The sequence below is a fragment of the Podarcis pityusensis genome (assembly GCF_964106645.2).
Source record: "Podarcis pityusensis genome assembly, chromosome: 5".
Lineage (NCBI taxonomy): Eukaryota > Metazoa > Chordata > Lepidosauria > Squamata > Lacertidae > Podarcis > Podarcis pityusensis.
Genome location: NC_138032.1, coordinates 69,906,268 through 69,919,132, shown reverse-complemented (window position 1 = coordinate 69,919,132; position 12,865 = coordinate 69,906,268). Strand labels below are relative to the sequence as shown.

The 12,865-nt window shown below is 45.4% G+C and overlaps 1 protein-coding gene across 1 annotated transcript in view; it reads right to left on the bottom strand.

The window, feature by feature from the left end:
• SGPL1 (sphingosine-1-phosphate lyase 1) overlaps positions 1-9,721 on the bottom strand; it is a 37,172-nt gene extending 27,451 nt beyond the window's left edge. Inside the window, exon 1 of the mRNA XM_081004726.1 lies at positions 9,444-9,721. Coding sequence (XP_080860852.1) covers positions 9,444-9,446 — 3 coding nt within the window. The 5' untranslated portion in view covers positions 9,447-9,721. The remainder of the gene's footprint in view (positions 1-9,443) is intronic.
• Between the last annotated feature and the right edge of the window lie 3,144 nt (positions 9,722-12,865).

Here is a 12,865-nt window from a genome sequence, read left to right as displayed (position 1 = left end):
AGTGTCCCAATCAAGTGTCCCAACCAAGCACAACTCAGTGTCCCAATCAAGTGTCCCAACCAAGCACAACTCAGATATTGAGGGAGATGCAAAAAAGAGCCTCCATGGGAAATCTTAGGGAGAATTTTGGCTCAAATGGGACGACAGCTCTGAAGGTAACTGTGTCCCAAACCATTTAGCGTAGGGTTGGGGAAACTGTGGTCTTCCAGATGTTGCTGGACTACAACTCCCATCATCCCTGACCGTGGGCTATGTTTGTTGCACAAGAGCACTAAACCAACCTCAATTGTGCCGCCTGACTTTGCTGGCATGTGAATGAATCCTATCTGAAAACAAAAACCCTCTCCATCAGTCCCCGTTAATCCAAAATAAGAACCACCAGCACACAGGGATAAATCCATGTTTAGTGTCTCCCACTAAAACCGGTGTTTGCTGTTCTTGAGACTGTGTATTTTGTAACTGCTTTCGTCATCAGCCAAGATTTCCTCAGGGTAAGTTCTCCCTGTGTAAGTTTAAAATTACAGCTCAACAGCAACACGGAACATCTTCCGTCAAAGTTAGCCTCCCATTCATTTCCACAGGGCTGTCTTGCACCGCGACTTTTGAATGGCATCAATGGACAATGCAGGATCTGCCGTATCAGCTTGAGGTTCCAGAACTTTAGCCCCACAAAGAACAACTCTGGAATGCGTAGCTCCTTAAACACAAGCTTCCTTTATTTTTCCTAACATCTTTTGTTGTAAGTAGAAGGTGGGGGAAGACCTCTGCTGCAGCAAATGCACTGAAGAAAGGAGCCTTTCCAGTCTCAATCTCAATACAGTGGTACCTCGGGTTACATACGCTTCAGGTTACATACGCTTCAGGTTACAGACTCCGCTAACCCAGAAATAGTACCTGGGTTTAAGAACTTTGCTTCAGGATGAAAACAGAAATCATGCGGCGGTAGCGCAGCGGCAGCGGGAGGCCCCATTAGCTAAAGTGGTGCTTCAGGTTAAGAACGGACCTCCAGAACGAATTAAGTACATAACCAGAGGTACCACTGTACTTGATGAGTGTTGCTTCCTACCATTTCCCCTTTCACACCTCACTGTGTAACCTTGAGCCCATACCCCTTAAAGAAACCAACCCTTGATATTTCAAATTCACAGTTGCGGTCCTTTGTCAACCATGTCTGTCATATCCAGCTCCCAATCTCTTAAAGCCACGCTGCAGAAAATACAAATTTTTACGGCTGCACTCTGCTCCTCAGACCTGTTCTTCCACATCCAACTTTTGAAACCTTCTTCTGAGCAAGGTCCCTACCAAGGTGTGGTGATTTTGCCTTAATTGAAATGCACAATAGCAGAATGCAGTGAGTAAGCCTGTGGAATCCTGCTTGTGGAATTTGCATAGGCCACTATGGGAAGCAAAATGCCAGGCTGGAGATGCCTCTGGTCTAATTCAAATGAGCTTTTGTTTTGCATTAATTAATTAATTAATTAATTAATTAGAATAGTTTTATTATTTGTACCCCGCTCATCTGACTGGGTTGCCCCAGCCACTCTGGGCAGCTTGCAACATATATAAAACATAATAAAACATTACACATTTTAGGGCCATCCACATCATGAATGCAATTAACATTTGCACCCCCAGAAGCGGAGAAGATGGGAAGTTATAGACAAGAAGGATCCCTTGACACCTTAGATGCCTGACACATTTATTGACTAGCAACTTCTGATAGTTGATGCCACAACAATACAGTGGCCCTACAAGGAGCCACAGAACGGTTTTATTCAAAGGGGAAATAATTTGAATTGTGGGAAGAGTACCCAACAATGGATAACTAATATGAGACACATCATGTGGGGGGGGGGGGAGAGACTCACTACTCTGCCGCACCAAACGTTATTGTAACCAGGTGTGCATGGATAGCTCCATTGGTTAGAGCGTGGTGCTGATACTGCCAAGGTTGCAGGTTCGATCCCTGTATGGGGCAGCTGCCTAGTCCTGCATTGCAGGAGGTTGGACTAGAATGATCCTCAGGGATCATTAATATGATACCATGAGCCATTATACATTCCAGCAGCTGTTCTTCATTCTCTACTCAACATATCCAGTTCCTGACATCACCAGCTGGCAAGATAAGGACCGTCCAAAGCTTTGGAGAGCCACCGGTAGTCAGTGTTGACCAGGGTCAGGGAACCTGTAGCCCTCCAGGTGTTGTTGGACTCCAACTCCCATCAGCCCCACCAACACGGCCAATGGTCGGGGAGAATGGGAATTGTATTCCAGTATCTGGAGGCTCACAGGTTCTCCACCTCTGGTGTAGACAATGCTCAGCAAGATGGGACAATGGTCTTGACTTGGCGGACAGCAGGTTCCTATGTTGCTAGCATGCCGAAATACAGAAGTTTCACAACTCCCCTCTTCCCCTGCCTGCCACTTCAATCCCTATGCATTTGTTTACTTGCAGATGCATATTTGACTTACCGTATATATTCGAGTATAAACCAACTTTTTCAGCACATTTTTGATGCTGAAAAAGCCCCCCTTGGCTTATACTTGAGTGAGGGTCCCTTTCGGGCTGCTCCTTCCTCCTCCTCCACTGCTGCCGCCACCAGCCTCTCGGCAGCCCCCTAGGTAGGCAGGGGGAAGGGAGGGGCTGGGGGGAGAGAGAAACCCCTTCTGCCGTGTGCGCATGCGCGTGCACACACACACGCACTCCGGCCCACCAGGAGGTTTGTGGTGTGGTGAACCAGCTTATACTCAATAAGTTTTCTCAGTTTATTGTGGTAAAATTAGGTGCCTCGGCTTATACTCGAGTATATACGGTAAGTAATTTCTACTTCCATATCAATGCATATATACATAAGCCTGCTTTATTAGGCAGCAGCAAGTAAGCCGCATGCATTTTTCATTATCCGAAGCCTTTCGAAAGAGGAACAAAGAAAGCCAGCCAAGCAATCCCTTTTTTGTCTTATGCAGAGGTGCTTTTTATCCAAGAGAGGTTCATGTTCCCTTTTTTTTACAGAGGTTTGAAGTTCAGCATGAACTGTTCTATCTGCTCTTTATCAGGATGCTTATATAATACGGATCTGAAGATTAGAACCTGCTAAGCTTGTGTCTTCTACCAGAGTACAAGAGATAACAAGCCTCTACTTTGCAGCTATGCTCCTTGACGGGACCCCCCTAGCTTTTATTGCTCCTTACACCACTATTACACAACAGAACTGCTGATGGCATGCAGAAAGCGAGGACACACTTCCACCTGTTTCTGGACAACCTCCCAAACCATCTCCCTGGGTATTCCAACTAGCAATCAAAAGTTAATCCTCTTTAACATTTGTATGAAATTGCTGGGATAAGCTACTCAGGGACACAGAACAAGGTGTCTCCATGTATGCTGACAACACTAAACACCCTCTCTCTATTGTTTTCAGGGCGTTCAGGTGAGGCAAAGCGAGTGTTGAACAAGTATGTGAAATCAGTAATGGTCTGCATGATAAAACAGGGGTCAGAAATGGGTTTGTTTGTATACCCAGAAAGGATCAAAACTGCAATCTGGGGGTACTCTTTGACTCAACTTTGTCACAGAGTCCCTGGTAGCCTCTGGGACAGTAAAGTGCCTTTCATCAGCTTATCAGTGCTGTGGCATCATCTAGATCAGGGGTCAGCAAACTTTTTCAGCAGGGGGCCGGTCCACTGTCCCTCAGACCTTGTGGGGGGCCAGACTATTTGCGGGGGGGTGAACAAATTCCTATGCCCCACAAATAACCCAGAGATGCATTTTAAATAAAAGCACACTTTCTACTTATGTAAAAACCCCAGGCAAGCCCCATAAATAACCCAGAGATGCTTTTTACATAAAAGGACACATTCTACTCATGTAAAAACACGCTGTTTCCCGGACCGTCCGCAGGCCTGATTTAGAAGGCAATTGGGCCAGATCCGGCCCCTGGGCCTTAGTCTGCCTACCCATGATCTAAGCAATATTGATGATTACGTACTCTCTTTACTAGTCTTCTAATTTGAGGACATCTTCTGTATCCCCTCATACCACTCCAACTCTTATTAAGAGCAACCTCAACTCCAACAGTTGCCTGTACTTTTGTAACAAAAAAAGAACTTGTCTAACAAGAGGTGTTTCAGTGGTTTGTGGAATTAGCAAGTTGGAAAGAATTAGAAGCAATGCCGTGGTTTAAGAATGCAGATACACCCTGAAGAACAAAGACAGCTTCTGAAGATCCAAAATTCCAGAGGCCATTAAAGTCCCTGCTCTTCAAATGCAGATTCTTCAGAGAAATGCAGTTCTCACCAAAACAGAAAACCTGCAGTCTGGGCTGTGCCATTTTATCACACTGTAAAGTATATTCACACAAGAAAGTTCAAAACAAAGAAAGCTGACCTGTCAGGGAGAAGATTTAAGTTAGAACTCTTCACCCTCATATGCTAGCATTCTTTGTGCAGGGAAATATATATGCAGCTCTGTGAGCCTCAACTTGAAGACTAAAGTAACACAGTCCATAAACAGGTTTGCTTTCTTAGTGACAACGAGATCACTGTAGATAAAATTCAGGGCATGGCTGCTTTCTTGCTCAATTCCTATAGACCCTAAGGAACCTTACTGCATTTTTGACCTACAGTATGAAAAATCAGCCCAGACTGGTAGGAGTCTGTGATAAAAGAATGTTGCAAACGTATAATTTGTTTTGTTTTTCAATGATATATAGGCAAGCTGAAGACCCGCAATTCTGTGTACATTGCGTGGTGCTCCTTGATCTAAACTGCAAGCTCATATATTCCTGAATAGATGAAGAAGCTATGTAAATTAACAACAAACCGCAGTGGGAAAGCTTTAAGACAGTCTGAAATAAAGACAAACCACATGAAAGATCCATGTATGTAGGCATCAGTGAACACTACAAATGAAAAGAACTGTAAATGAGGACTAATAAGAGAGGAGATCTCAGAAATGTATGTCTAGAATAGGATGGGGGGGGAGAGAAAGAAGGACACATGCTTGGAAACAACTCAGTCCTACTGATTTACAAAGCCTATTTGTGTGTTTTATCTCCCTTAGATCACAACTGAGTACTGAAAATATAGTCATTCTGGACCTGATCCCACATGCAGCCAACACAGATGCATGTCTGGATTCACACCACAACACTCATCCATGTCCCAATAAATTGGCTGGATGTGTATTTTGATACAGGTATGTTCTGCTTATCCACTAGTTGTTGCATATCCTTCACTGTGTGGGACTTCAGCTATATCCATGACTAGATGCTTAAAGTGACTTCTTTATCTAGTGTTAAGAAAAATCAGAATAATGAAAAACAACTGTTGCTTGTCCAAGATGTCTCAGTGTTCACTCTTTTTGAGGTTTACCCTGAACCTGAAAGGGAGGGCATTTTGATTTAGGGAAGATCAGTAAAGCGTGTTTTCCATGGGAAAATGGAGTAATCTGCATAGGGTAATATGCACAAGAGAGCAGAGGGTTTGTTGAGTCCATGGGTCCCTTGATCAACTACAGTGGTACCTCTGGATGCGAACGGGAACCGTTCCGGAGCCCCGTTCACAACCTGAGCAGAACGCAACCCGCGTCTGCACGTGCTGCGATTAGCCGCTTCTGTGCATACGCATGAAGTCATTTTGAGCGACTGCGCATGCGCGAGCGGCGAAACCCAGAAGTAACCCTTTCTGGTACTTCCGGGTCGCCGTGGAACGCAATCTGAAAAGATTTAACCTGAAGCGTCTTTAACCCAAGGTATGACTGTACATTCTTTCTGCAGTACCCCTGTGGGGCTCAGGAGCCCAGTTATGTCACCCCTTGCCTGCAGAGTTTTTTCAAACACGTTCCCTTGTGGAGTGCTTCCTCAGCCTCCTCTCCTCCAGGCAGCCACTGCTGCCCCCCTACTCCAAAGAGAGGTGACTCCTCACACTGCCGCACAGGGGCCTGGGACTTTGTCCATTCCCAACAGCAAGGCCTGGCAGGCAGGCAGGCTGAGCTCCCTTGCCTGCTTGCTTGCTTGCTTGCTTGCTTGCTTGCTCTGAGGCCGCCTCAGCTCCTGGCAACCAGAACCCCATGGCCAAGAGGCACCATTCATCTGGGAAGCTTGTAGCCAGGGCTGCTGCAACAAACAGCTCTGCAAGCCTTTGGGAGACACAAGAAGGCATCAGGAGGGAGGGAAGGAAAGAGGTATAGAGGCCAGGGTTGCCCGCAGCACCCCTGGCCATCATTCAAGGCAGCCCAGTTGAACTGGCTGAACACCACTGCTCTAGAGAGTAATCTAATTTCTCATGTTTATTCTACTTGCCTTTATTAATCAAAGCTAAAAGCACTGAAATGGCCAACTTACCTAATATCATAATTTCAATTAGTATCCATTAATTGTCACAAATTTATAAAGGGGGGGGGGTGTCAAATTTTCCACCTCACATCACTGCAGCAAATTCATGCAATTTGCACAGTCTTAAACTTTTAGGCACTATTAAAAACAGATGGTGAGTCTCATGAGCATGGATTGTATCAGGGTGGATTTGATTTAAATCACAATTTAAATTTAAATCACTAGTCAGTAAGACCTGATTTAAATCACTAGTCAGTAAGACTTGATTTAAATCATTTTTTTACAGACTCATTCTTGCTGGTATAATCTTAATATTTACAACCAGATGAAGGTTTCATTTTTGGAATAATAAATTTTCAGAGTAGTTTTTACAGTTATATCAAAAATTACTGATTTGGTTATACTATTAGAAATACATACAGATAATTATGAAATTATTGTGAGATTAAGTTAACTGTTTATATTTGGACAACTTTTCTGCTGTACTTTACTGGAAGGAGAAAAATAATAATTTCCTTAATAACAATTTAAACAATTTATTTAACTAGAACAATAGCATTATAGCATATGTATCTATGTTTGTTAACTGATGCGGTTAAACAATTTTTTAAAAAACAACTTAGGCTGAGTTTTAGCACACATGAAAAACTTAAAACAAATCCTTATTTCCTGATGAACAGCCTTTGGACTATAATGTAACTTAAACAGAAAACTATCTTTAGAAAGATTTTTCCTCCAAAAGCATTTTATTTTAAATATCCAATTTAAATTTAAAAAATATAAATCCGATTTCTTTGATTATTATTTTTTAAATCATTGATTTTTATCCACCCTGGATTGTATGCAACAGTTGGACATGCAGGGATGTGACAGGATGCAACTGCCACATCTGCAGTGTGGAATAATGTGATCACGCCTCTGCTCGACCATCCTTCGCCACAACATGTCAGGCTGCATTTTAAAAAGAAGGATTTCGACATATGACAAGGCCTGGATCATTTTTACCACATGCCCAAACTCAGCCCATATTCGAGAACTGCTTCACATATGGTCAGGGTCCTACACAGGTATCACCTCTGGACAAGAAAACCTGTGTACACGGTCACATGCACCAAATGCATGCAACTATTTCCCCCTGCGTACATGCAGCGGGAAGTTACAACTGGCAACATAAAACACCCAGCAGGACTTAGGATCAATGTTGTGTTTGTTTTTAAAAAATCAATCTATTCAAAAGTTACAGTACAGCTTTGTCCACTGCCATAATATCACATAATGATTAATGTTAATTCTCTATATTCACCTATGGACAACCTTTGGGCCTACAGGTGAGAGAAAAGACATTGCCACGCCCACTTTTAGTTCTGGCCCCACCCGCCATGAGCTCTGCCCACTGCCAGCATGTGAACCCTGACCAATGGCCCCCTAGGCTCTTTTGGGGGGGTTGCCTAATCCTGATGGATGCAATCCTCTTTGGGCACTCAGTCATCTGAGGAAAGAGCAGTGTGTTGTGCACAACAGAAATATATGGGTACACTCTGCAGTGATTTTTCTGGGAGGGGACAAAAGCAGGAATCACCAAAAGCGCAGCTGCCGTGCTACAACTTCACACAATAGACTTTGCTGTACAACTATGGAGAAAACAACCCCAAAATGAATATGAAAAGCAGCCTTTTTATTTTCTACCAAGTGCCAGGCTGGGCACAATAGCTGGTTTTCTGCCCATGCAAAAAGACCAGTTTCAACCATCAAGCCCTTAGCCTTTTCAGGGTAATAATCTCTGCCTTTCAGCCAAGCTTTTAGAATGGAGCAGGGAAACCAGTGTGGGCTAACTCAAGATATTCCCCAGAAAGACTCTCTTGGAAAGGATACATTTAAAGTATTCTGTTTTTTAAAGGATTTTTAGGGCAGGCCACTTTTATCTGCCCGCCCCCCCCCCTTCACTTCTTGTTTTGTAAACTCTCTACTGAGAAAGTAATCTCTGTTCCATTCCATTCTCCACTCACTAGCTTTTGTTTTATTACCAAACACAAGCAGGGTGGCCATCTAACCACTTCCCCAGTCTGGGTACTTTCCTATTTACCATTAGGTAAGGGGGAAGCAGATGGAGTGGGGAGAGGGAGGGAGGGAAAGAGAGAGAAAGAGTGAGAGAGTTGTGGGGAGAAAACAGGAAAGACAAACAGGGAAGTTATCCAGAGATCTAAGAGAGCAAAGCACAAAAGCATTACGGGGAGCGAGTTCAGCAAGGAAAAGCTAACGCCAGGCTTTGAGATCAATCTGGAAACAGGGAGATGAATAAGACCCATGGAGAAGTCCAGTACTTTGTTTTATAAGGGGAGAGGGTGGGCGGCGGGAGGAGACCAAGGATAGGGGAACCTGTGGCCTTCCACATGCGAGAGGACTACAAATCCCATCATCCATAAACACTGATGGCAAATGCAGCCCACCAAAGGACCACAGGTTCCCCACCCAAGGGGTAGACCGTCCCTCAGACTGATCTGCAAAACATAGTGATGGGGGTGGGGAGGGTAGGTCCTGAGACTGGCTGAGCTTATGAACAGATAAGACTGAAAGACCCCCAAGCAGAAAATCCGTACTGGTTCCCATTCGATTGGGGGGGGGGGGTATCCGACGACGTCTCGCTCACTTGCCCCACCATCCCAACCTGACCTTGGAAAAGTTGGTTCCTGGCTTGGCATTAATTATATCCCCCTACCTACCTACCTAGCGCCGTCACCTCGGCGCATTGTTTACAGGAGCCGGCCCAAGCGCCTAGTGGTTGGGCTCCTTCTCTCCCGACGCTCCCCTCGGCGCCCCACCACACGGGTCGATCCCCGCGGGCTACGCGTGTGCACACGAGAGGGTGCCCAAGTGCCGTGTCTACTACTCCCGGGAGCGAGAGGGGCTCCGGAGAAGTTTCCCCTGGAGTGGGGGAGCGCGGGGAACGGGGAAAGCGGAGCGAAAGTTTGACGAAACTGGAGCAGGGGACCCGAGAAGTGATGGAGAGGAAGGAGCCGCGCGCGCGCACACCACCCCCTCGTGCGGCGGGTCCCCCAAATAAGTGAAACAAAACCAGAGAGGAGCTGCGGGGACGACACAAACACTCACCATGATTCTCCACAGCCTCTCCGGGCAGCCTTTGCACGCGCGGGGTCAGCGAGGGACGCTGCTGTTGCTACTGCTGTTGTTTGTGTTGCTCAACTAAATCGGCCTGAGCGTCGGGCGGAGAGCTGGGCTTTGCAAAAAAAGAAGGAGGCGGAGAGCGGCCGCCCGCAGATCCACCCCAGCCTGCCTCTCTTTCTCTGCGCGTGACTGGACAGAAAGCGAGAGGTAGAAGGAGAGGGCGGGCAGGAGGGCAGGAGAGAGAGGAGTCGCCGCCGCCGCCGCCGCCCTCTTTCGCTCCGGCGCGGCTGTGATTGCAAGAAGCGCCACCGCGCGCCTCTCCGGGTGCCGGCCCGGAAGCAGGCCTAGGCGCCCTCGCAGCCTCCGCCTCGAGTAGCTCGCTCGCTCGCCACAGGCCTTGGCAATCACAGCGCCCTCTGCCGCAGACACGCTGGGTCCAAAGGCCGCGGAGCCGCACGCTCGCTTTGCCCCTCGCCCGGGCGAAAGCGAAGCGGGCAGGGGACGCAGCTGCAAGGGGAGCCTTTGGCGCGCGAGGGGAAGCGCTGGCTAGAGCAGGACGAAGACACATCTCACCGCGGCCTGCTAGAGCCAGGGTGGGGTAGGGGTTAGAGTGGGTCGGAGGGAGACCCGGGTTCAAAGGCTCACTCTGCCACGAAAGCTCACCCGTAGGCCGGTGGCTGCCTCTCTTCTCAGCCTACCCCTCATAGACTTGTCTTGTTTTGAGGATAATTTGGAGAGTAAAGGGAACTATGCTCCCTTGAACTTCTTGGAGGAAAAGTGGGGTCTAAATACAATAAAAGGATAATAAACAAACATGACCTGACAGCAACAGCGCTTGCCCCCACTCGTGAGCATGTTTTCCGATACTGGAGGTTGTGCTTGGCATAACCTTATCCTCCATGATTTGTCAATTTTCTGCTTAGGAAAGTGGGGAGAGGTGATGACCCGAAATGCTAAAGACCACACTGCATGCACCTGACAAAGTGGCCTCTCTGACCCAGGAGGACATGCTCAAATAAACGTGAGAGGGTTTAAGGTGTTAGCAGACACTTTGTGGGTTTGGCTGTTACAGGCTAACATGGCTACTACCATCATGAATGTTGTCTTAAGTACCACAGAGACTCCAAAATTACCACTACAGTACTATCCTTTTGCCCACTTCAGACTAACTACTGTATATAGTGTTTTTCAAATGCACCACCATTTCCCGCATTAAAAAAGGAAAAGAGAGGAAAAATCCACCATCACTCTAATGAAGTAAATACATTTCTGTTCTTTACTTCCAAACTCCCTGGAGTATGCCACTTATTCCTTGCTGACGACTTCATCCTCTTGCCCTGTTACTAACTAGCTTCCACCCCATGCAACTCCCCAGAAACTGCCCTACCAATGATTATGATCCATTGCAATCCACCTTCCACCCACTGCACCCCACAGAAACTGCCCTATTACCAATCACCTCACGTCCAACTCCTTTTTGTTTTGTAAGGAGTCTCTGCTCCAGAGATACTTTGACTGTCCCCTGCTGGTTCTTTTCCTACCTCTTTAATTGCTCAGTGATTACTGTCACCACAAGGTGAAACGTTTTGTAGTTTCATCCTTTCCATTAGGAACTCTTAGGATCTGTTCTTAATCCTCTTCTTTCTCTTCTCACTACACCTGGGGGACAACATCAGAGTTTGTGGCTTTCCATGCCACCTAGAGCTTTCCACCAAATCTCCATTTGTGTCTGACATTTTGTGTTCAGGTGTTTCATTGACACCTGAAATCCAGCTTGTCTCTGACCAAACTTCTCTTTCCTCCTAAGTTTTTCTCTGTTTTCATCAAAGACATCACAAATCACCCTGTTGATCAAGCGCAAAGCTTTGGATTCATGTCTGAGATTTCTTTTTCTCCCTGTATTCAGTGACACAAGGAAAAAACTCAATTTCTTGACACCAGCTGTATGCACAAATATTCTCTTGAACTGGAGGTTCTATACAATATTTGTTACTCAGGGGTCAGCAAACCTTCAGTAGGGGGCCGGTCCACTGTCCCTCAGACCTTGTGGGGGGCCGGACTATATTTTGGAAAAAAAATTGAATTCCTATGCCCCACAAATAACCCAGAGATGCATTTTAAATAAAAGGACACATTCTACTCATGTAAAAACACACTGATTCTCGGACCATCCACGGGCCAGATTTAGAAGGCAATTAGGCCGGATCCGGCTCCCGGGCCTTAATTTGCCTACCCATGTGTTACATGCTTACTCTTTGGTTGTTCAGAGGGTCCTCTATTACAAAGAATACATGCTGCAAAATCTTATGAGAAATGTTTTAATGCAATTGACGTTGCAGGAACTATGTTGCCTTTTCCCACTATTCCTATGCAAGAGTGCCTATGGTTTAAGGTTTTCAGTCATTCAGTGTAAATCAATAAGTTTTGCATGTGCAAAACTCCTTTTCTGTTGTAGGAAGCTAACTTGAAAGGAGTCCTACAGAGTTAAGCTTGTCTGTCAGTAATGCTACAGGTACCATAGGGCTAAGTGTAACCATATCTTCCCATTGCTTAGATGAAACAATTCAGAAGCAAGACATAAAACTAGAATTTCTAGTCCTGTGATGTTTATTTGGTTAACTGATCAGAAGATCAGTGTAAAAATTCTTCAGGATCTACAAAGCTGCACCTGATAAACAGGCCTGTAGACATGTTATTCTTATGTGCCAGTATAGAAAAACATTGGTTCTCTTTCCTCTTGCATTCTGGGAACTATTTCAAGCTTTTTATAATCAGACACGCTTCTCTCCTTCACGCACAAGGCGCAAGCCTGTCCCTGGCACACAAATCCCTACATTCCATTCCTTGCATACCACTTTTTTATTTTAGTTCACGTTAAGTTCACAATGATATGTTAATCCTCAATGTATAATTAATTATGTGAGTTTATATATGATCATAATATCAGTAATTGCATTAGTCATATTATAATCAATTTTAATCATAAGTGGATTAAGAGCTTATATACCTGTCTAAGTGCAGCTCTTGCATATTTTCTTTCATGTACCAAAGATTGATGAACCTATGTAAGCCCGCCTTACATATATGTAATCCAATAAGAATTCAGTTTCTTTGTTTACTTTTAACCAATCAGCCGCAAGCATATCGTGGCCATGCTTTTTAACTTTGAATAAAAGAGAGAAGCTGTGGGGCCAGAGAGAGACACACACACAGAGACGCACACTCTCTGATCTCATCTGGCTCAATCACACGCAAGCTCTGAAACAAACATCTCTTTGTCTGCCGTTATTTATCAACGCAACACAGGCCAATATATTTTAAATTATTATTATTACAATGAGTAATAAAACCTGCTGATGACATGCACTGCCTTCAAAGAGATGTTCCCTGTGTGAGAGAGAGAAATG